Here is a 22873-nt window from a genome sequence, read left to right as displayed (position 1 = left end):
CTTCCGCATTCATACCCCACTAGAATTACAGTGAGGCATGCCGAAGAATCAGTTAGGCCCGAATTAGGCAGGCCTTACTGAGGCACGCCTCACTATTACCTTACCAGACCCACGTTAGGCAAGGCAAAGATTGGCATGCCAGAACAATACCAAATTTGGTTGTGGTCACGAAAATCTGTGGCAGTGTCTCATTTAGGCATACATTGGAATTCCTAACTGATTTGTAGAAGGGCATCCGGAGTATTACCGAAGGTCGGTTTTTCGAGCCTGCGCCTAATGAGGCAGATGTGGGGCGATACTTTCAGGACTTAGGCCTAGTTTGGCTGCCTTAAGAGGCGCAAATTTAGAATGCGGTCTGCCTTATTTGCGCCTAATCACCGCCTTACCAAAATTTCTAGTCGGGTACTTGCTGTGGGCTCTACTTATCAATTCACTCGAAGCGCATCAGCCCGGCATAAGTGGATTTCCCTGCAGAGCAATTCAAGCACTTGTTTGTGTGCGTGTTGTCTGTTTTGTTACGATATATTGCTTGTGTTTGTGTTGCCAACATCTTACTTGCTGGTTGATTTAATGGACATTAATGGTTTTGCAAATAATTGCAAATAAATGAAAATGTTGAATTAATGTCTTAAATGCGTCGGTGTTTTTTATTTGGAAATATATTTTCGATTGGTTTTATTATTGACAAAAGTCAGGAGGGAAGATCTTCACTTTCAAAGATTTGTGTGTAGTAGGTGTAATGTATGTATAGTTTATCTAGATCTCACTTAGAACTTTTAAAACAAAAGCAAACAATATTCTATTTTTGAGTATAATTTTAATATGTCAACAATTATGCAGACTCAAGAACTGAGCGTGAGAAACGAGATTGTTAGAATTTGTGCATCAATTCCCAATTCAGAACGATTTCAAAGTTTGACATGTTTATACGGGGTGGCTGATGAAAGCCGCTACCAAAAAAAAATTGAATAACTTGTTTTCTTTTTAAGTTATCTGTTCCATTTTTGTTTTAATTTGCAGATTGATCTTTAAAATTTATTAAAATGGATAACTGGGACACGCAAACAAGAATTTGGATAGTCCGCCGCTATCACGCACTGGAGTCCGTAGTTTTGGTACAGAGAGAGTACAGGCGGATGTTTGGCGGCGATCCCCCGAGCAGATGGACCATAATGAGACTGGTGAATAATTTTGCTGAGCAAGGAACAGTCGCAAGAAGGCCTTATCATCGAAACCCACCAGTTCGGACGGAGGAAACGATCGCTGCTGTAGCTGCAGCTATACAAAGCAATCCAAGGGTTTCAACAAGAAGCTTATCTGCTCAACTTGGTGTCAGCCGGCAGTCTTTGCAAACAATAATGCACAAAGATTTAGACTTATTTCCCTACAAAATTCAAATGGTTAACAAACTGAATGCAGCAGACTTGCCGATTCGCTTGGAATTTTGCCAGAAGATCCTGCAAATGGTGGAAGAAGACCAAAACATGTTAAACTGCCTTTTCATGTCTGATGAGGCCCATTCCGATTTAAACGGCAATGTGAACAAACAAAATTGTGGAATATGGAGTACTTCTAACCCAAAGATACTCCACGAGACGGAATTGCATCCTCTTCGCGTGACAGTGGGGTGTGCGGTTTCTTCACGCTGTATTGTCGGGCCTTATTTTTTTGAAGAAAATGGTCACACCGTTACGGTTACTGGAGACCGTTATTTGAAAATGCTGAAAGAATTTTTCTATCCAGAACTACGCCGAAAGAGAATTCCTTTCAACTCTGTGTGGTTTCAACAAGATGGGGCAACGTCTCACATAGCCCAGACTGTTATGACAGAGTTGCGACGAAAATTTCCCAATAAACTGATTTCAAGAAACTCCGAATTTCGTTGGCCCCCCAGGTCGCCTGACCTTACTGCACCTGACTTTTTCTTGTGGGGTTTATGTAAACAAGAAGTTTATAAAACAAAGCCAACAAATTTGGATGAACTAAAACAATCCATTCGGGCAACAATTGCGGCTATTCCTGTCGCAACTCTCAAAGCAGCAATGAACAACTTTTTACTAAGATGCCGCACTTGTGTCAACGAGCATGGGGGGCATTTAAATTCAATTATTTTTAAAACTAGTTAAGCTACATTTAATAAAATTTAATGACCTTCAACTTGAAAAAAAAAATAAATGAATTCCATACACTAAAAAAAAAGTTATTTGAGTTTCTTAATGTAGCAAAATTCATCAGCTACCCTGTATGTTATGGGAAAAGTCCGCTATATACCTCAGGCGACGATAGAAATACTACGGGTATCATTTTACATATCGCACCCTAAATACAAAAGGGTCACAACTCAAAATGTGTCTTCTGCTCAAATATGAACGAGACGTTATCAATAAAACGGTCCGCGGATGACATATGGCAAAAATAAATTTTTTTGTTTTTTGGTAGGACTGTTATAAGCTTACATGACAAATTTCAGCGTGATATGTCACATAGTTTGTTTTCTGTGCTACCGTAAACAAGTCAAGCTCGAGTGTGGAAAATTTTGAGTTGTGACCCTTTTGTATTTAGGGTGCGATATAGTAGACAAATATTTGAAATGCTCTGCCGATACGAGTTCCCTAAGGCTCAAAGCATCTGCCATATGACATGCGCTATAGCTCCAAAGAATACTAAAGCTGGGACTAGTAGTAGTAGTAGTAATTCTTTCTTTATTCTTTAATTCTTTATAATATATAAATACATAAAGAAAGAAATAATAAATTTGTGGCAATAACAATGTTGTCTGTCACAGCTCAAGAATTAATCAAAAATTTAGCTCTGCAATAAGAAAATCTCTATGGCGTAAGGCTGAGTATATAAAGCAAGTTAGTCTTTTCCAATTGTGGCGATTAAGTATATTTATTATTGTAATATACTTCTGCTTCATTTAGCTTCGCTGCGTTTAGGTATTTTGTTCTGATCTCCTTTAGGGCCGGACATCTTCCTAAAAAGTTCTGCATATCTTCTTCCTCGTTTAAATTGCAAAGGGTGTATATTTTCTAAGCATTTCCTTACGTAGTTGCATTTAGCTTCAATAAACCACATCTTGCTTTGAAAATTTTCGTAATATCAGCTAGCCGCATATCTTCTTTAATATACTTATGATTCCCCTTTTGCGTAGCCTAAATTTTTATAAATTCGCGTCGCTCTTGACTGTGCTTTTTGCCTTGCCATGTTGAGATCTTTTATTTTCATTTTGGTAAGAAGTTGCGAACAGCGATCTTGCCAGTATATAGCGGTGATGTTTTCTGCAAACTTCAGACCGAACTCCATTCCCATGTCGTTCAGTTGTTTAAGCCAAAACACATTTTTACTTAAGATGTCTTGTGTTAGTTTGTGTGGGAGTCTGTTGCAATTATATTTATAAATAATTTTCCAGATATACTTCATGTGTGGCTCTAAAAAATACATGTGGCTATCTTCTAAATTAGTATCTAATGGCATTGCATAATGCGGAGTGAACTCGGGTAGTTTGAGGATTCTTTTAATAAAGTAACGTTGAAGTTTATTTACTTCATCGAATATGGCATATCCCCTAACTGCGCTGCGTAGGTTTGTATCGCTCTGCATACCGCTTGGAATAGCTTCCATTTTTAAAAATCGTTCCATGTGCAATTAATACTACCTTTTGCTGAAGTATTTCTAGCTTAAAAGTGCTTGCCGAATGCCGTTTCGGGTGTGAGAATGACACCAAGATATTTATATTTGGCCACCAATCTGATTTCTTCACCTTGGTACCACCATTTTTCAGCCTGGGAAAGTCGTCCACCTCTTCTGAAGACCATCACCTCCGATTTATTTGGGTTTACTTCTATATTCCATTCAGCGCAGTATTTCTCCAGGTTATTAATCATGGATTGCATGACTTTAGGGTTATCCGCCAGGAGAACAATATCATCGCCATAAAGGAAAAGACGAATATTCATGCCCTCAACCAATAGTCCACCTTCCAAATAGTCGTGCAAATCATTTAAGTATAAAGTGAAGAATAATGGCGACAACAGACATCCTTGATTCACACCAGTGCAGGTTTTAAAATAGCCGGATACTTATTTTCCCGTCCAAACTGCAGATCTAGTATTCTCGTAGATATTTGTGACTGAGATAAAATTCAGCCGCATCTTCGGCGTTCATTGCTCAACCGTCTAAGTTATCAAGTAATTCTGTAATTTTGTCTGTAGGATATTTTATGATAGGCAGAAATAAAATGTAAATAAAATAAAAAAAGTGACTTGAAATTAGTTCAAAAATTGGCAGTGAAGCACAGACTGGCCTGTCTTCCCAGCAATTCCCAGTGAGGGAAGCCTACGGCTTCCAGACTACAACAGGGAAACTTGGAAAAGCGAAAGTACGTGCAATTAGAATATTGAGGCAGCGGAAAACCTTGTAAATATGAAAGATCTCTCTCCTCCAAAACTCGGTTTCATTTAAGACAGTCTGATCACTGACTAACTCAGAATGTAAACTAAAATTTTTTGAAATCTGTAATCTCATTCATCTCTCTGTACTAGATCCCGAGACACAGTGCGGCTTCGGGAAATATAAAAGCATACAAGTGAACGAGAAAAATGTCTGAGGAAGAAACTGAAGAGACACTACAAGCCTCGCTGATAGAGGTAGAGTCCAATAGTATCTTCCTGTTTCGTATGGAACCACTCTCTCGTTGGAGGGTATAATCAAATTCGCGTAAAAATCGTTGGGGTTAAAAGACATATTGAGACAAAACTAGAAAACTCTTTCCTGATGCCCACAATGGGTGTCTGTAGTCACAGAGTGGAGCCCTATTTTTAAGATCAGCCCGCCTACTCTAAGCTCTGCTAACTTTTCGTTACATTTACAAGTGCTTGGAAGGTTTTATGCTTTGCATATTAAGATCGCAGAAGTTTGTTTGTTAAGAGCATTTAATTACGTATTCATACACATTTTATCAATGATTCATACCACAGATTTCAGTTTTTATAAAACAACGCATAAATTTCTAGAAACAGTTCTAATCTCTTCACATTTTCTATCTGTTTACAGATGAGTCTAAATTGAATTCAGGCTCCTGGGAGGATTCTTTACCTGCACTTGATATTAACAGTACTGAGCTATCACCGCTCGGCGATAGCAACAACGGCAGCACCACGACTACAACTACGGCACAATTACATCACAACGCCACTAGCACATCATTGCGTCGTCACGACCCGTTGAATACATCGCTCACGTCATATAACGGCTTACATACGCTATTGAATTCCAACACTCTTGCAGCACCGCTGCAACAATATCAACAACAACAACAACAGCACCATCATCATCAAAAGCCGAGTAAAAGCTGTGGCAGTCCGAGCAGCGTCGGCAAACCAACTAACGAGGCGGAAAACACCGCAGCCGCCTTAGTTGCAAATACAAACAACACAATTGCCGGCGGAAGTTTCACCACCAACGGCGGCTCAGCGGCCGTTGGTGTAAGCACCGCAACCGCAACCACAGATAACGCAAACAACAGTCAAACAAACACATCTATAAATTCAGCATCAAAAAAGCGTCTCGAACATAACGCCTCAACACGCTCCGTTCAATCCGAGGACAGTTGGTGTTCAGAACAATCGATAGATCAAGAACCGAACGCCAATAGCGCACTAACAGCTTCTGACGAAGAAGCAGCTACGGAGGACGAACGGGAACGCAGCAGCGTGACGTCGTTGAGCGCAACCAATCAACGCAATTCACAATTGCGTTCCACACTCAACAAGGCCAAGCAGCATCTGTCTTTTGACAAATGGCGCACGAGTTCCTCGAACAGTGGAAACGCTGCCAACAACACATCCACGAATTGCGCAACCAACTCGTCGGCGGGCAGCAACGGCGCCGCTGATAGCAGTGGCAGTAGCACGCAAACACGTCGTGCTAGCGCCTGCACCATGCCCACAGCACATCAAAGCGCACGCGAGGACCTCACCACACCTGGTGAAACGCCAGGTGGCCGACTGTCACGCTGGTTCTCTATACGACGCGGTTCATCGCATCAGTACGATGTGGGTGGACGAGATGGTCGCCATTCGGCGGCCTCCAGCATTGATATACCGGATGCGGCAGCGCTGTCAGCTTGCGGCGATTCTGCGCATGCATCACCACAAAAGCTGAGCACCAACAAAATGCCTGGCGTACCAGAGGTGAGAAGCAAACAAGAAGCATTTTTGAGAAATGATATTAAACATTTCAGTTTTTTTTCTCTTTATTTACGCAGAATGACGACGAAGAGGCCGCTTTAACGGCATCACGTTTCGATTTAGATCTAATGTTGCCGCCGGGCAGTCGCGCCAATGGCACAGGGAATAATGCGCATACCCGCCTCATCACACCCATGCTACCACCTGCACCGCCAGGCCTATCGCAGCAGCAACTGAAAAGGCGCCACATCGTGGCTGCAATTGTGCACAGCGAAAATTCGTACGTGGCCACTTTGCAACGTCTAGTCAATGTATGTATAAATAAGTGTACAAACTGTTTTACTACATAGATAAATATGAATATGTAGCTGTAGTTGCCTGTAGATTTTAAAGCTTGATAAATTTTCTTGTGAAATTCATACTCAATATATTTGATATACAATTTTCGATTTCGTTGAGCATGAAAACATTTTTCGGTATTTACGTGATAACAGTATTTTTATATTAAAAGTTTGCCAAAGCCCAATTTTAGTGGCCTTACTATAACATATAGTAAGTTGTAAAAAGTAATAATTATAAAAAATTAAAAAAAAATATTGTATTATACGACTAGCGTTATACAGGGTTGACCGTTTAGTGTTTAGAATTACAATTATCAATTTTTTGGCATTAACAGCCAAACTAACATCCGTGAGCATAAACATTTTAGTTTACTGTTCAAATAATTCAAAAATCATTTGATTTTCCCCTGAACAAAGTTGAGAAATATTAAAAACATTCGATCTTCTTCTCATACATATATCGAATAACACTGTACAACAATTTTAGTGTGACTATTCGAATTTCTGATCAAGTAGTAAAGTACAAGCAAATCCTTTACTAAGATACTAAAAAAGCAATTACCGCCACAGGTGCTGCTACTTCTTCATTCGCTACGTAACTGCCTATGAAAGAGAGAATAAAGAGTGTTGCATATCTTAAGGAACCAGTCAACTAAAGGGTTTTTCAATTGGCGCGGGTTGATTTTGGCGCCCTGTGGCAGCCATTTTGTTTTGGTGACATCTGTCAAATCTTTTGTTTATTATTCAGTTGTTTATGCCAAATCATCATGGCAAGTTACACGATTGAACATCACGTTCGAATGGTAAAACTTTACTATCAAAATGAGTGTTCATTAACACAAACGTTGCGCGCATGTCGCCCATTTTTCGGTAGACGTGGTGGTCCTTCCAATTTCTTATAGCCCATATTGAACCATATGGACCTAGACGACATGTGGTTCCAGCAGGACGGCGCTACGTGCCACACAGCAAACGCCACGACATTCCATTTCAACATCTACCCACCCTTATTGAAAAACCCTGTACTTGCTACTACTACTATTTTTTAGTGTCTGTAGACATTCACATTCTTTTTATGCAGATTTTGTCTAAGAAGGTCTATAGTGAAATTTTCCAAAGAATATTTTTCTAGAACGTTTTAACGCTCTAGCGACCTTGCAAATGCGTTGTTTTACAAACTACTTCAAAAAAGGGTCAAAATGGCCTTATTTCGAGGGAGCTAATGGGTTAAAGTATTCTACAAAAATATTTCTGATAAAATTCTACTACACATATTCAAAGTTCTTGTTTGACTGAGATAAGTCTTTTAGCCGCTTTTTCCGTTTTTTCAAAAAAAGGCTCAGATAAATAATTTACAAATTAATTGACCTATAAAAATGCTACTTAAGAATTCAAACAGTTTTTGTGAATTTGAATTTGAATGACCCTGCTACCTGTTTTGGAATCATTACGACCTCAAAATGACAGTTGCACTGTGTAACCACCCAAAACCGTAATGTCAATTGAATGCTTAGAAGCTGCATTTTAACGTCATTAGATAAATTTTTGGATACGGAAAAATTTAGTTGACAGAATCATCTTCATCATTTCCGCTATCTCGCACTGGAGCACAGTGCCTCGAAAATTATTGAATTTAAATGAAAATATTCGAAATGGAATAGGTTATTTTCATTGAATTTTTTTATGAAATAGAGTAAATTTAATTAGAGGTATTTTTACTTTTAAAGAAGAAAGAAAATGACAGAATGGGCTACTCTAGAGCCAGGCGCGAAAGTCATTTAAATGAAAATGTGTACAATGTTTCAGAGGTAAGGTTTACTGTTTTGAATAAAAAACTAGCCCAATTAAATTGAATTCCACACACCAGATGGCCAACCCTGTATTAATATTGGAATGCCTTATATTTTACTAACAACTCTTGGTATACAAAATTTAAGCATTTCAATTTTTCTTATATTATTATATATTCTTATTACAAAATAACTTCGTACTCATAGCTGCGTGTGTGCATAAAATGGTACCCATTTTGAGCGCCAAAAAAATTGTAATTAAAAAATTTCAAGTAGAAAAATTACAACCAGAAACTGCTAAAACTTATCAACTGTCACTGCTCTGTCGCATATTTTGAGTTGAGATGCACCCACGATCATACATATATACCTATAAGTCTTTATTTAAAATTTCTCAAAATATGCGACAGAGCAGTGACAGTTGATATCTATATATATATGTATGTGTGTGTATAATATTGGGTTGGAGAATAGGTTCGTAGGGTTTTTACCTAGGCTTTTATTTAAACAAAAAAAAAAACAATAATTATATCAATAATTTAATCAATTACATATTCGCCGCTGCTGTTTACAACCTCTTCCCACCTCTCGACCAATTTGTTGATGCCGTTCCGAAAGTAACGCTCTTCATATGGTATGACAGGGAGCGAAAAAGATGGTAATCGGTCGGTGCAAGGTCCGGAGAATACGATTCCCATTCGAGCTCTAGGAGTGCGGTTTTCTCGTGAAAGAGTATAGTTTGACCATGTCAATCAGATATTTTCAGTCGAATAGCTTCATTCACGCACCATGGCCTCCCAATCCTACCAAACCCATATCATGACCTTTGTATGAAGCATCGGCTTGACTCTCGGCTTTGGCATATCTCCAGGAACCACCCACTTTTCTCATCTCCCGTGACGATTCGGTATAAATAGCACTGCTTATGACCGCGTGTTGCTCGATGGCGGGCGAGATGCTGAGAAGCAATTAGTAGGCGACTTTCTTTGTGTTTTTCGTTGAGTTCGTGAGGCACAAAGGCTCTAAATTTTTCGGTAAATCCCATGGAATGTAGGTGATTGAGAATCGTTTTATAATCGTTCTTCTTCAAAAGTTATTTGAGACGTTCTTTATCGAAATCAGAAGGACTTCGGCTGCGGGACGTGTCGTCGATTTCAAGGTCGTGATTCGGCATTTTTAAACTTTGCAAACCATTTCCGTGCTATAGACTCGCCTATGACATCTTCTGCATACACTTCGCAAATGTCTCGAGCTGATTCGGTAGCTTTTTGACTTCGATGAAAGGCAAAATGTTGCTGGGTATTACATTTCTGGGCCTCACAACTAACGAAAAATTAATTAACTCAGAAAGAGTTCTATCGAATGAATGCTTACCCTTTGCCAAACAGCAAAGAAATAGTTGCAAAATAAAAGAAAATATAAAAACCCTATAAACTTTTTGCCCAACCTAATATATACGAGTATTCAACAAGATGAAAGTCGCTCCTCTCAGATTTTAATTATATTAAGATATTTAAAAATGACTACTTTTATGCATCGATTGATACCTACAAAAGCCCAACAAAACGAGCTGTAGATAGCGATAAAAAATATTCTAAATATTAATTTGGGAAAAAGAAATTCTTTATTTTTGCGCAAATTTTGTAATTTTTATCGACATTTACTTTAACATCAAAAATGTCTGATTGGAATCGACGAAGTCAAAATTGCTGTATCGGCCCTATGTCCCAAAGGTATTAAGGATCTGAAGAAGAATGCGGTATCGCCACCATAAACACCATTCACAATTGCAGCGGCCTGACTGGCATTTTCGTTTTTATCAAAGAAAAACTGTGAAACGTACCGAATTTTCTCTTTATTGACTTCCATTGTCAACTGTCTGTGTCTGACAACTGATTGAAACGAACAAAGCACAGCAAAAGAATTTTTTTAGTATAAAATGTCACCTTGACAACGAGCATAAACTTCAAATTGTTTGATCGATACTTCATGAGACTTCAACCACTACAGTCATCTACAGAGAAAATAATGGATTTCTTTTACCCCAAACTAATATAAATAAATATATCACATTTTAGTAACGAAAACAGAAGCAACAAAGCAAATTTCAAGAAATCTAAGTTACAAAACTAAAAATTTAAATTAACCGCAGTGATAGTTTTTAAAGCGAGGTGCAGCACATAATGCCACCGATAAAATTACTTTTGAACAGTATGAACATCTGGGAGGGATAATTAAAATTATGTATCTCCCAATTTTATTCCCTAAAAGAATTAAAGTATTCGCTATTACTTTTCCTGTCAATAAAATCTACAAGACTCTTCTGACTTTCGTCTCTCAACTATGAAATCGCACAATCAACTGAGAAGTGCATGCGAAATGCTTTTTTATTTGAAACAAATCGTTTTGTAACGGTACTTCCCCATAATTTGTTATTTCCGCTTAATACAAGCTACTGTGTATTAAAATAAATAAAGTTGCCAGACTAACAAATATTCTAGAATGTACATTTTTAAAAAGATCTTTATTTGGCCTTTTGCAGCGAAACAAAATTTACAGCTGATTCGTTGAATGATAATACGAATGCGGTTGTTTTTATATTTACGTCGAGTTTCCCCAATATTATCAAAAAATTTTCGTTTCACTCTGACGAGTATACTCGACATTAGCAGTTAAAGTTTTCACTAAAGGCACACTGAATTCATGGATTCGAAAAACTGAATGCACAAAGCACCACTACATACACACATTCACCAAAATATGTAATAGATGCGCGATATTTTGATATTATATTCGACTACTTTTTTTCTATTTTTTTACAAAAATATAGTTCATCACAAATTTTATATAAATCAAAGTAGCAAACTTTGTACGAGAAATTGGACAAATTTTCATCAAAACTGCAAACTTTTCAATCAAAATTAAAAAAAAAAACTTTGTATAGTTGGAAGTAGCTAAAAATTCTCTGAGATTTTCGATCAATTTTTTCCCAATGTGGTCGAAAACTTATGGAGCAAATGGTATAAAAAATACAAGACATTTTTTCTATGGACAAAATGCGCAATACCGTAAGCGAAAAAATTATCAAAAATCAATGCTTATTTCGAACGTTTTCAGACTTGTTTTAATTGGCTAAAAATAATTTAAATTTTGATGAAAATATGGCGATTTTTTTTCGATAAATTTTGTGCAAAGTTTGAATCTTTGCTTTATGTGACAGTACAAAGTGTGGCAATAAATTTGATCTACGCACATTTGAAGTTTCTCTATTTTCATTTGTGACAATATTTTTTGGAAAAATGAGACAGAATCAAGGCGAATCTATTAAAGGTGGTGTTGGTAAATCAGCTATGTTGTTTTTTTTTTCTTTCGCCGTGTCCATGTGGCTGTCATCTCAGAATGAAACAAGGCGAATTCATTATTTGTTTTCTATTTGCTCAATATTTTGCTTTGACAATCAAACGTACAGAACATTGATGTTGGTCTAGTGCCACCTCCTTTAATGAATGTCCCTTGATCAAGGCCGAATGAAAGAATTGATTACTCTTTAACTGCCAAGTCTACCTACTGACGACACCAAATGTCATTGCTGCCTGTGCCACTTTGTATCAGTGCACTATGGAATTAAATATAATTTATAAAAAATTTATGAAAATTAAAAAAAGGGATCAAAACTGGTAAAAATATCGCGTATCTATTAATTTTTATCTTAGGAGTGCATATTCTCAATTGTTCATACGAGGTGGGGCTATAAAATTATGAGAATGACGCTATTAAATATTTTGTGTCGATTTACATTTAAAAGCTACATTAATAGATTTACACACAATCACCATATTGATGGCTACAGCTTTCCTGTTTCCCTAGAATTATCCAAGCGAATCTGTCATTGTCCTAAACAGTGCTGGAGGTATTTATCTGTCAGCCCTTTTTATAGCCTTCACTTTCCGGGCTTCAACAAACTCAAATCTTATGTAACCAAAATTCTGCTAATAACACGAATGTTCCCACACTGAGAGCAGTATTTAGCCAGCTATGAGGAAATGTCTTAGAGAAGTACCAATAACTTATTCTACCACAGTTCTTGGCATTTATTTCTTATCCTTTCACGGAGTTCAGGTATTAATGTTGATTAGTAATTTGATTTTCCGAACTCCGAAAGGATTTAGCATTGGGATCTGCAAGGTCGAAATACTACCTCGAGGCAGATTAGACCTTTTTTCTATATAGTCCTCGAACAAAGGATATGGTTTTTCTAGTACTTGTTGTTGTTGTAGCAAATTCTATACTTAGTTGTGCCATAAATAATGTTACAAGTTAAGTCCGTTATAGATATGAAATTATAATACTTTTTTTAATAAAGTTAGTTTTATTTAATCATGTAAATATTAAAGCAAAAATTTAAATTATCATTCGAAATGGTCACTATTTGATTTTACGCAAGCCTTCAAACGATTGGCCATTCAGCTATTGCAGCACGCACGATTTCCATGGATATTGGCGTCGCTGTTCGAACCAAAGATTGTTTGAGACTCTCCCGATTTTTGTGAGGGCTTCGACAGGCCATGTTCTCCAATTCAAACCACAAACTGTAGTCCAATGGATTTAAGTCTGAACTTCCAGACGGCCAATCGTCTGTGGCTACCAACCCAGGAATATTGTTTTTTACCCACTGCTTAGTGGTTTTCTGTCTTATGGGCTGGAGTGGAATCTTGCTGGAAGATCCAACGCTCTCCTTTGAAGAGAGTACTGTTCAGCTGCTACCCCTTCTAAGACATCCTCCTGGTACACTTTTGTCACGGTCTTAATTCCTTTTTCGCAGAAATGAAAAGATGTAACGCCTTTACAAGACCCTCCTCACCAAAACATTACGGAGGCTGGATGGTGGTCACCCTGAACCCTTGGAACAACATTTTTTTTTTTGCTCGTTTACAAGTTTTAGCATAGATTTTGTCGTTTTGCTGATTAAAAACTTCTTCAAGAGTGAACATTTTCTCATCTGTGAAAAGAATATTTTCATGGCCGTTGACCGCGTGTCATCAAAGAAACATCTGTCGAGTTTAATTTTATTCAAGCGCGTACTCAAAAGATGACCAGTCGAGCGACGGAAGACTTTCATGTGGAGATCATCGCTAATTAGTCTTGACATATATCTGGTCGATGATTTTCTACTTTCTGAAGGAATTTCTGCGAGTTCTTTCTCGAACCACTCGAAAACGACCACTTTTTTCCTGCCTATCACTTCAGGTGTTTGGAAAAAACGACTGATCGTGCAATAAACTAACATTCTCGCAACATTCAATTTTCTCAGAAATTCGTAAATCTCTCTTGCTCTTTTGCCATTTACATTATGCAATCACTGCAATGCGATTTTCCTCAGCTCCCCAATCCATTGTTAAGGAGCGAAATTCGCCACGAAACTGAGTATAACTTATGAGTAGGCAATGCATACAAACAAAATCAAAAATGACGAAACTCTTTCTGCGAATTTTTTCTCGCAGTATGCATTGTAAAATTTGCCACAGAATTTATGGCAAGACTAAGTATATATACCTAGAGCGCTGAGATTTACGACGTCAGATGGTTGAATGCATGATTTTTTGAACGGGGGTTGGATCAAAGGGAGAGGGGTGTTGGGTTAGGTTAGGTTGAAGCGGTTGTCCTGTGGGACACACAAAGGCTCATAGCCCATTATGATGCCGCGTGGGGAGCTTGTTCCTATCGCACCTAAAACCAGTGTGTGCTTTTCAAAAGTTTTAGAGTATCTCTGATTTCTGCAGAACTGAGATCTTCCAACTCATTGAAAAATTGTTTACCCAGAATAGTAAACCTGCGTCTGGATAGAGCATGACAGTAGCACAGTAGGTGCGCGATTGTCTCTTCCTCATCCTCACCTAGACAATTTCTACAGAAGTCATGTGTTTGCACACCCATCCTTTGGGCGTGTCTACTTATTAGGCAGTGCCCCGTTATGACTGAGATCAGAGTGCTAAGGCTGTGTTTATTTTGGCTTAGCAGAGATTCTGTGTGTTTAGCATTTAGAGTCGGCCACAGTTGACGGGCGATTTTGCAGGTGGATTCATTACGCCATCTTTCGTTTGCTTTACTTACATTTTCTTCAAGGATGAGTAGCTTACATGTTTGTAAGGGTATCCCTATGTCATTTTCTATATACTTATCGGTCAATTTGGTGCCGACTCTCGCTGGTTCATCGGCTCTACAATTACCCTCTATGTCACGATGGCCAGGAACCTATGTTATCTTTAGGTGAAATGACTCAGCCATCTCGTTAAGAGATGTGCGGCATTTCATGGCTACCGACTGTTTTGTGAGGGACTTTGTCGCCGCTTGGCAATCAGTGAAAGTGTAGATAACATTTCAGGATATCGCATCACACAGTACCAGTATGCTTTGAGCCATCTGTGTATATATGGATGGACTCGCCCTGTCTTACATCGTCCAGTTGCCACTCTTCCCTTGAGGGTAGTAGGGTCGTAAACGCTGTAATGGCAAGTATAGGCGAGAGTGCATAGTCCACCAGTCCGGGAAGCCCCAAAGTGCCAGCCAGGAATGTTAGATGACTGTAACTATTCTGATTTGCTGCTTTGTTTAGAGAAGCAAGAGATTTTATTGCATTCGTAAGAGAAGGCTCCACACAAGTCTTGCATATTTCTTCGATAGACGCCTCAGGCTCGGTATTTAACTCTCTGGCAACATTCGAGGGAATAATCCGCGAACAAACACCCTCTCTTCTTATCACCGAGAGCGAAATAACCCGCGCGAATCAAAACTCGTTATTGTCACCAAGAACAGAATAATTTGCAATAATTTTTTTTTTTTGTTACAGTTTGAGGAAAATAAATAATTTTGGTAATCCTGTAGCATCCTTTTCGTTAGAATAAAAATTAAAAGTATTATCGACGCAAGGTAGTATGAACGCAAGCTATTTTGAGTACATCACGCATTTCGTGCGGTGATGCCAAAGGGTTATTAGTTCCACCTCGTACATGCACAGCATTTATCTAATATATTTCTTCACCTGCACTCAGCATTTTTTTACTTTTTCACCTATTATCATATCGCATATTGCACATTCACCTTAAGAGCCTATTTGTCACAGAATTTTTCACTTGTTTTTTTATTCATATACGAGTGCATAGCTCATATTTTTAGCCTACAATCAATTTGATTAAGTATTTCATCCATTTTACTACATAAACAAATTTTATTTCTTTACATGCCATCCAAATCCTACGTCACGCAATAATTTGCATCACCATCACCATTACTAACAACTACTACTACTACTACTACTACTACTAATTAAATAACGAAATAATAAATATGTAAATCAACCCATCCAAAAACGTACTCGTAGTTACCAAATTAATAACCAAAACCAAATTGTTAGCATAAATAGGTACAAATCCAAAAATCTTTTAAATTTACGAAAAAATAAAAAACATTTATAAGACATAGTTATCAGAGAGTTTCTATATTATATAAATATATGTGATTGGTAAAAAATGATTTCCCAATAACTTGAAACAAAGCATAAGCGATCTTCCCACCGAGATCTCCTAATACTTTATAAGAAACCTTAAAGATTATATAAGATGACGTTTTTTTTTGTAGATGCCAAACAAAAGAGCAAACTAAACGACGAAACTTGCCACATATGCCATTAACGGAGCTCTGTGTGAAGATCGCTAAAATGTTTCAAAATCATATTGCAATAGAAAAATACGATGCCAAGTGCGAGCATTCGTTCAATTTTCAAAATTTATTTTTGTTATAAAAGCTCTCTTTGATTTCCTTTTCATTTCATTTTTAATGTAACTCACCTTCTTTGCAAATTTGTAAATTAACAACTCACTTTCTACACACCTCCGCCCATTTAGGATTATAAGAAACCTCTCGAAGAGAGCAACCCACCTGTGTTGAGCGCCTCCAAAATAGCCACACTCTTTCACCGCCTACCTGAGATTCTACAATCGCACAAACTATTCCGCATCTCACTCGCCGAATGCGTACGAAATTGGGATCGTGACGAACGCTTGGGCGATTGTTTCGTGAATGCCTTCAGCAAGCCGCGCATACTCGAAATCTACTCAGGCTTTATAAATAATTTCTCAGCAGCCATGGAACTCGCCAAAATGGAGGAGAAACGTAAATCTGCACTTGCTGACTTCTTCAAAGTGAAACAAATCAGCGCTCACGATCGTCTCTCGTTTTTCGGTTTGATGGTGAAACCAGTGCAACGTTTCCCACAATTCATACTCTTCCTACAGGATATACTCAAGTATACGCCACAAGGGCATCACGATCGTATGTCATTGCAATTGGCATTAACCCAACTGGAATTGCTCGCCGAAATGTTGAACGAACGCAAACGTGAAGCGGAACAATATCAGGGATTTAAGGAGATGTTGGGTCACATCACCGGCACCTTCAATGCACGCGCACTCACCTCAACGGATGGCAATCGACAACGTTACCTATTACGCGAAGATAATGTCCAACATGTGGAGTTCAATCAAGCTGGACTTATTGTGAAATCGAAACAGCGTCGTTTATTATTGCTCAACGATAAGGTCATTTGTGTTTCGGTCGCACCGAAGCAATCTCATGATTTTGGCGCTACGGAAAAGCTGAGTTTCAAGTGGATGTATCCAGTGGCCGATGTGGAAATTGTGGATAATAGTACTTCCGCGACGCTGTCGAGAATTTTAACCGCTGGTGAGTGATAAAACTGTAAAAGATAAAAATCATTTATTTGTATAATTTGGTAGGGTGTTAAAATTTTCACCCTTTTGCACATTCTTATGGTAAATCGGCATTGGAAACTATGTGATTCTTACGTTTTAGATCTACGATGTATTCAGCAGTTCTATGTAGTAAATAACGTGAAATATTTTTGTGGAACATTTTAATCCTCTCGCTCCCCTCAGTATGTCGATTTTTTTGGCTCTTTTGTGAAAAAGTGCAAGAAGTACTTATAACCGAGGCATGAAAGGGGTTAAAGTGTATCGAAAAATATTTGTCAAATTCTACTAAAAGTTTCTCAAAAGACAGACTCTCAAAACTTAGTTTAAACGCCAGAAATAAGTCAAAACGGAAAATGTGTTTCAGGGCTAATTTTTCCAGTATTTATTAACGAATTTTTTCTTTTTTGTAAAATTTTGATAAGCCGTTTATCATGGCGCGATAGCGTTCGTCATTCACAGTTACATTGGCGCCAGCCTCGTCTTTGAAGAAATATGGGCGATGACTCTTCCACCCCATAAGCCGACCAAACTCTTGTTTTCAATGGTTATAATGGCTGTTCTTGAATGGTTTCGTGTTGTTCTTCAGCCCAAATACGTAAATTTTGCTTATTGACATGGCCATTAAGCCAAAAATAGGACTCGTGGCTGAACAATACAAGTTAGCCTGATGAACACTTTTCTTAGAGCGTTGATTTTTGTAACACAATTGTACGATTTGTAAACGTTGTTGAGGCGTAAGTCTTTCCATGATGAAATGTCAATGGATACTGAGAAAAATAATGTATTAAGTTTGACAGTAGTCATGCGTGATCTATCAAAAAAACTCTATTGGAAGAAGTACCTCCTCCTCCCTTTATACCTTTAAACCAGACGCTACAGTTTTAAGACACTCCGCACGGCAGATGATTTATATGAGGAGCTTTTTCATGGCAAAAATACACTCAGAGGCTTGCCATAGCCTGCCGAGGTGTGATCGCTAGTAGAAAAAACTTTTTCTTCATTTTGCTGTTTCATGCACGGAGATTCAAACCTACGTATCACGTATCAACCTATTCGGCTACGATGGGCAGAAAACATAAAAAGCCCACTTGGCTTAAACAAAATCGATAAATAATTCGATAACTGCATTAAGGTCTTGCCACTGCAATTATTTTACTGCTTCCTCAATTCAAATCTCACCCAGAAGTATATGGTACAACCAAGACCAGCTTCATATGCTTTTGGTAGTTAAAATTTTTCATGAAATACTGCGCTCAAGAATTATACTTTCAATCGATACAAATTTTATAATTTCCATAACTCCATCCTCACCCTTAATTCTATACAACCCAGACCAACCGTGCAGGCTTTTGGTATTTAAAATTTTTCATAAAAGGCTGCGCTCAAGAATGGTGCCTTCAATCGATACAAATTTTGTGATTTCTCATTAATTTCCCCATTTTCAGGTCTCAATCGCGGCGGAAGTCTGAAATCCAACAGCAGCTCCTGCAACAACAGTCACACAAATACACTACCAATCAACTCTGCCTACTCACATGGTGGTCACTCTCTCGACAGCTCACCAGCTGCACAACTCACGAATGGCGCCGATAATCTCTGCTCTGAGATGAGCACTCTAATGTACGACTATGAAGTAATCTCACGCATACACGATCTCGTTAGCACACTGAAAGGCACCTATAAAGAGCTCAACACGAATACCACCCGCAATGTGCTGAATACCATACAAGCCTCCATTCAACGCAAAGATGAGGAAATGGCTTGGGTGGACTCATGTTGCCTGCAATTGATAGCGCGCAACAAGTCCGGCAAAGAGGAGACCTACACATTCCAAACACAGACGCCAAATGTGAAAAAGGAATGGATAACGGAGCTACGTTTGGCACAATTGGCATTAGATCCCAATAATTCGCCCGCCTGGGAAACGTCAACCACATCAGAGCCAACCTCATTTGGCAACAACTACGAACAACAGCAACAGGTAATGCAACGGCAATCAACCAAAATGCCACTCTTCGTCAAGGCGATACCAGTCTACAAATCACAGCATCAAACTGAGGTGAGAAGTTAACTCTAAAATATATTCGATTATTCTCCAATACTTTTTGCTTATAGGTGCGCTGTGGATGTTACTATACGATCGCTAATGACTTGAAGCTTAGCGGCAACGCACGCCGACGTCACAAACAACAGAATTACCTGTGGGTGTGCACCAGCGATGGTACATCCTCTCACATAGCAGTGCTGTCGCAGCATCACCAACAAGCCGGCAATCTGCGTGATGTTGGCTCTTTCGACTTGGTCGAGACTCAGGTTAACGCCATGGAATTTGTTAAGGGATTGGATAGCGGGAAGAAACGCGAGGAGCATAGCAATCTGCTTGGCGATCTAGTGTGGATGGGCACAGATAGCCGTAAGATATTAATTTACTCAGCACAAAACCCCGAGCAGGAGGAGCAGCTGGGCTGCAGCACCGTACCTGGCGCCGTAACTCGAATACTCTATCACTTCGATGTCGTTTACGTGGCGCTCTCCAATGCCATAATGCTGATCTATCGTCGATCCTACGATGGCGTGTGGATGCTGAAGGACCCGCAGGTGGTGCAGTTAGGCGAATCAGGTCTGCCAGTGCCAAGTCTATTGCCAATCAACATGAATATTTACGCATCATGCGCGAATCGTGTCTATGTACTCAATGCGCTAAATGGTGAGATACAGAAGAGTTTTGAAGTGCAACACGGCGCCAACCAACAGGTCAATTTGATGGCGCATTCCGGTATTGGACTTTGGATTTCCCTAAAGAATTCGACTGTTTTATGTTTGTATCACACGGAGACCTTTAAGCATTTGCAGGATATCAACATTGCTTCGAGTGTGCTACGCAGTGATGGCAAGAAGGAGCACGCCGTCAACAACAGTTCCATCTATGTAACCGCGCTCATGGCCTGTAAAGGCTTACTATGGGTGGGCACAAATGTGGGCATTGCAGTGACCATACCGCTGCCGCGTCTAGAAGGTGTGCCAATCATCAGTGGTGGCATCAATATGTCGTGCCACGCACACTTTGGACCGATCACCTTCTTACTTCCGCTGATACCGCGTGTCTATCCAAGTTACAAACAACCACCGACCCAAACGCTGCCTGTCGCCTTTTGTGCGGAGCCCACGGTTACGGTACCTAGCATGGGTGACGATCTCCAATTGCCCGCAATAGATGCCGATCCCAAGAAGCTTACCGAATCCGATCTCGACGAGTCGACAGTAATACTACGCCGTGACCTACCAAAGGATGAACCACTCTCGGGCACTGCTTCGCCCTCAGCTTCGATGTTGCGCGAGCTGAGTGTGGATGGCGACTCAAATGCGTCTTCGCCACGTTGCTCCAAATTGGACAAGCAAAATTCGTTTGATCAATCGTTGTCGAAAATACGCGTTTCACTGGTAAACTCACCCGCTTTCCACCGCAAACGTTTCCGCGACCTTTCCGCCGACTCGGCACGCATGGCCAAAACGCTGCCTCGCGGTTTCAATACGAGCATGCACTCCAATACCAGCACACTCAATCACGGCGAGCATGGCTGTTGCGACGTTTACGGACTTTATGGTAAACTAATTTTCGTGAAAGAGGACTACGATGCCGAGGAGGGCACACAGGGTAATCTCATGGATATGATGTACGAGGGCATGCGCCGCTCCGATCCCGAACTGGCCGCCATACCGGGCAAGGTGAGCACGCTCGATCGCCGCCTACGCATGAAGGCGTCACGACCACGTTCACTCGACCTCTCCAACTGGTCGGTGGACTCAAAATCTTCCAGCCTGTACACTTCCTCGGGCAGCGAAGAAAGCATGGGCATACGTCTCTTCGGCGGACGTTCCGTATCACGCAATAGCAGCAGCGCTAGTCACAAAACCTCAGGCAATGGCAGTGATTTGGGCAACATATCCGAGAACGGACTGATGACCACCGCCGAAATACACCAACATCATAGCACTCCCAAATCGGAGGATGGCCTCAAATTGTTAGAAATCAAGCAAGCAAAGAACACTGGCACAAGCGCCGCTGGCGCATGCACTCCACCACCTGCCGCCGCTGTGGCGACACTAAAGCGCAAACAAAAGCAAACAAACAAACAACAACAACAGCAAAATGCTGATGGACCACGCACAATAATCACGCTAATGGGTGGACGCGGCTACTGGCGACACGTCTGGTACAATAACGCACACTCACCGAGCAGCGGCAGCAAATCGGCCACGCTTAGCAGCGGCGCCTCAACACCGCTAATAGCGAACTCAAACGATGCGCACATCGTGGTGTGGGAGAAAAAGTTATAATCGCAGGAGTTCGAGTGGCGCCCGTTGCAACGCATCGAGCGTCGCGGTCGTGTGCGTTTCCGTGGCAGTTACATGTCGCGTGAGCGTTGCAATGGACACACGTCCACCAGCGGGCTGGGCGTGCTCAGTGCAAGCACACTCAGTGTGCGTGGCAAGGAGAGTGGCTTTTCGGCGAGTAGCAGTGGCATGGGGTTCAAGCGATTCGCGAAATTAAAACGAGGTGGCAGTCTGAAGGAGTTTTAAATGGGTCAAAATCCAGGTGTAACGATTGTAGTTAGTTGTAGGATTAAATGAACTTTTCTATGAACTAAAATAAAATTTTCACATACATACAAACATATGTAATTTGTATAAGTACCAAAATTATAATGAGATTTAAGCTGAACTGAAATTGAACTATATTGAATTTGATGTTTACTTGTTGTTACATACAAATCACAAAAAAAGTTAAAAAAAAAAAAAAAAATTGCACAACTAAATTAAACAAAAAAATGGAAACTGTAATAGCATACGATTGAATACACACATACACAGATTCATTTGTACATAACTGCATACGTAGCATAAGAAAAAAGTACTGAATCAAGAAAAACTGCTGAATACATTTTTTGAAGCGATTCTACGCGTATTTTATATGAAAAATACAATTGAATATTATGAAAAAAAGATTTATAAATGAGATGTATGTGGATAAATCAAAAGTATATTTATTGCTGAAACACGCGTTTTTGCGAGACAACTTAGATTTTTGCCTGCTTTGATTATTAGCAAAACAATTTGGCATTCATCAACATTCAGTTAGAAAAAAATTGATATGTTAAAATTTTGTGAAATTTTATTTTGCTAATCGCCTCTTTTCAAGTAGAAAATAATTAAATTAAATTTTTTATTAAATCTTTAGTGCTGTAGACACTTTCAAATGGGCTTCAAATTTTCTTAAAATATTTTTAACTGCGTATTTTGAGACTCTACAAACGCAAAGTGCAAAAATACTCTTCAGAAAACTTTTAATTTTAAGCACTTTTGTGCAGTTTTAGCTCAAAAATAATAATTCAATATTTTAAAATTGTCTTGCATCAAATTTTGCAATCGGCTTGTAAAAATAAATCGGCTAAATAAAGAATAAATTTACTTTTTCAAATACAATTTTTTTTATTAAAACTTAAGTCATCTGGACGCTATCAAATGGGCTTCAAATTTTCTTAAAATATTTTTAACTGCGTTAGTGAAATTTTGTGGGCGTATTTTGAGGCTCTGCAAACGCAAAATGCCGAAATACTCGCCAAATCTTCAATTCTCACCGCCTACGTATGGGGAAATGCCTTTCATTTTAAACACTTTTAGTCACTTTCATTTGAAAAATAAAATTTTTTTAAAGTTTTCTGAAATTTAATTTTACTAAATACTTTTGGGCACTTTCAGTTGAAAAATAATAATATATTAAA

At 39.2% G+C, this 22873-nt stretch overlaps 1 protein-coding gene across 1 annotated transcript; it reads left to right on the top strand.

The window, feature by feature from the left end:
- The first annotated feature begins 4601 nt into the window (after positions 1-4601).
- LOC129238192 (uncharacterized) lies at positions 4602-21436 on the top strand. The gene is made up of 6 exons (XM_054873233.1): positions 4602-4677; positions 5056-6194; positions 6269-6502; positions 16224-17061; positions 18536-19149; positions 19206-21436. Exons 1-6 carry the CDS (start codon positions 4602-4604, stop codon positions 21426-21428), a joined length of 5124 nt encoding a protein of 1707 aa, XP_054729208.1. The 3' UTR covers positions 21429-21436.
- The last annotated feature ends 1437 nt before the right edge of the window (positions 21437-22873 follow it).

This window comes from Anastrepha obliqua, chromosome 2 (assembly GCF_027943255.1).
Source record: "Anastrepha obliqua isolate idAnaObli1 chromosome 2, idAnaObli1_1.0, whole genome shotgun sequence".
Classification (NCBI taxonomy): domain Eukaryota; kingdom Metazoa; phylum Arthropoda; class Insecta; order Diptera; family Tephritidae; genus Anastrepha; species Anastrepha obliqua.
Note: the sequence above shows the minus strand (reverse complement) of the source record. Positions and strands in the feature narration are given on the sequence as shown.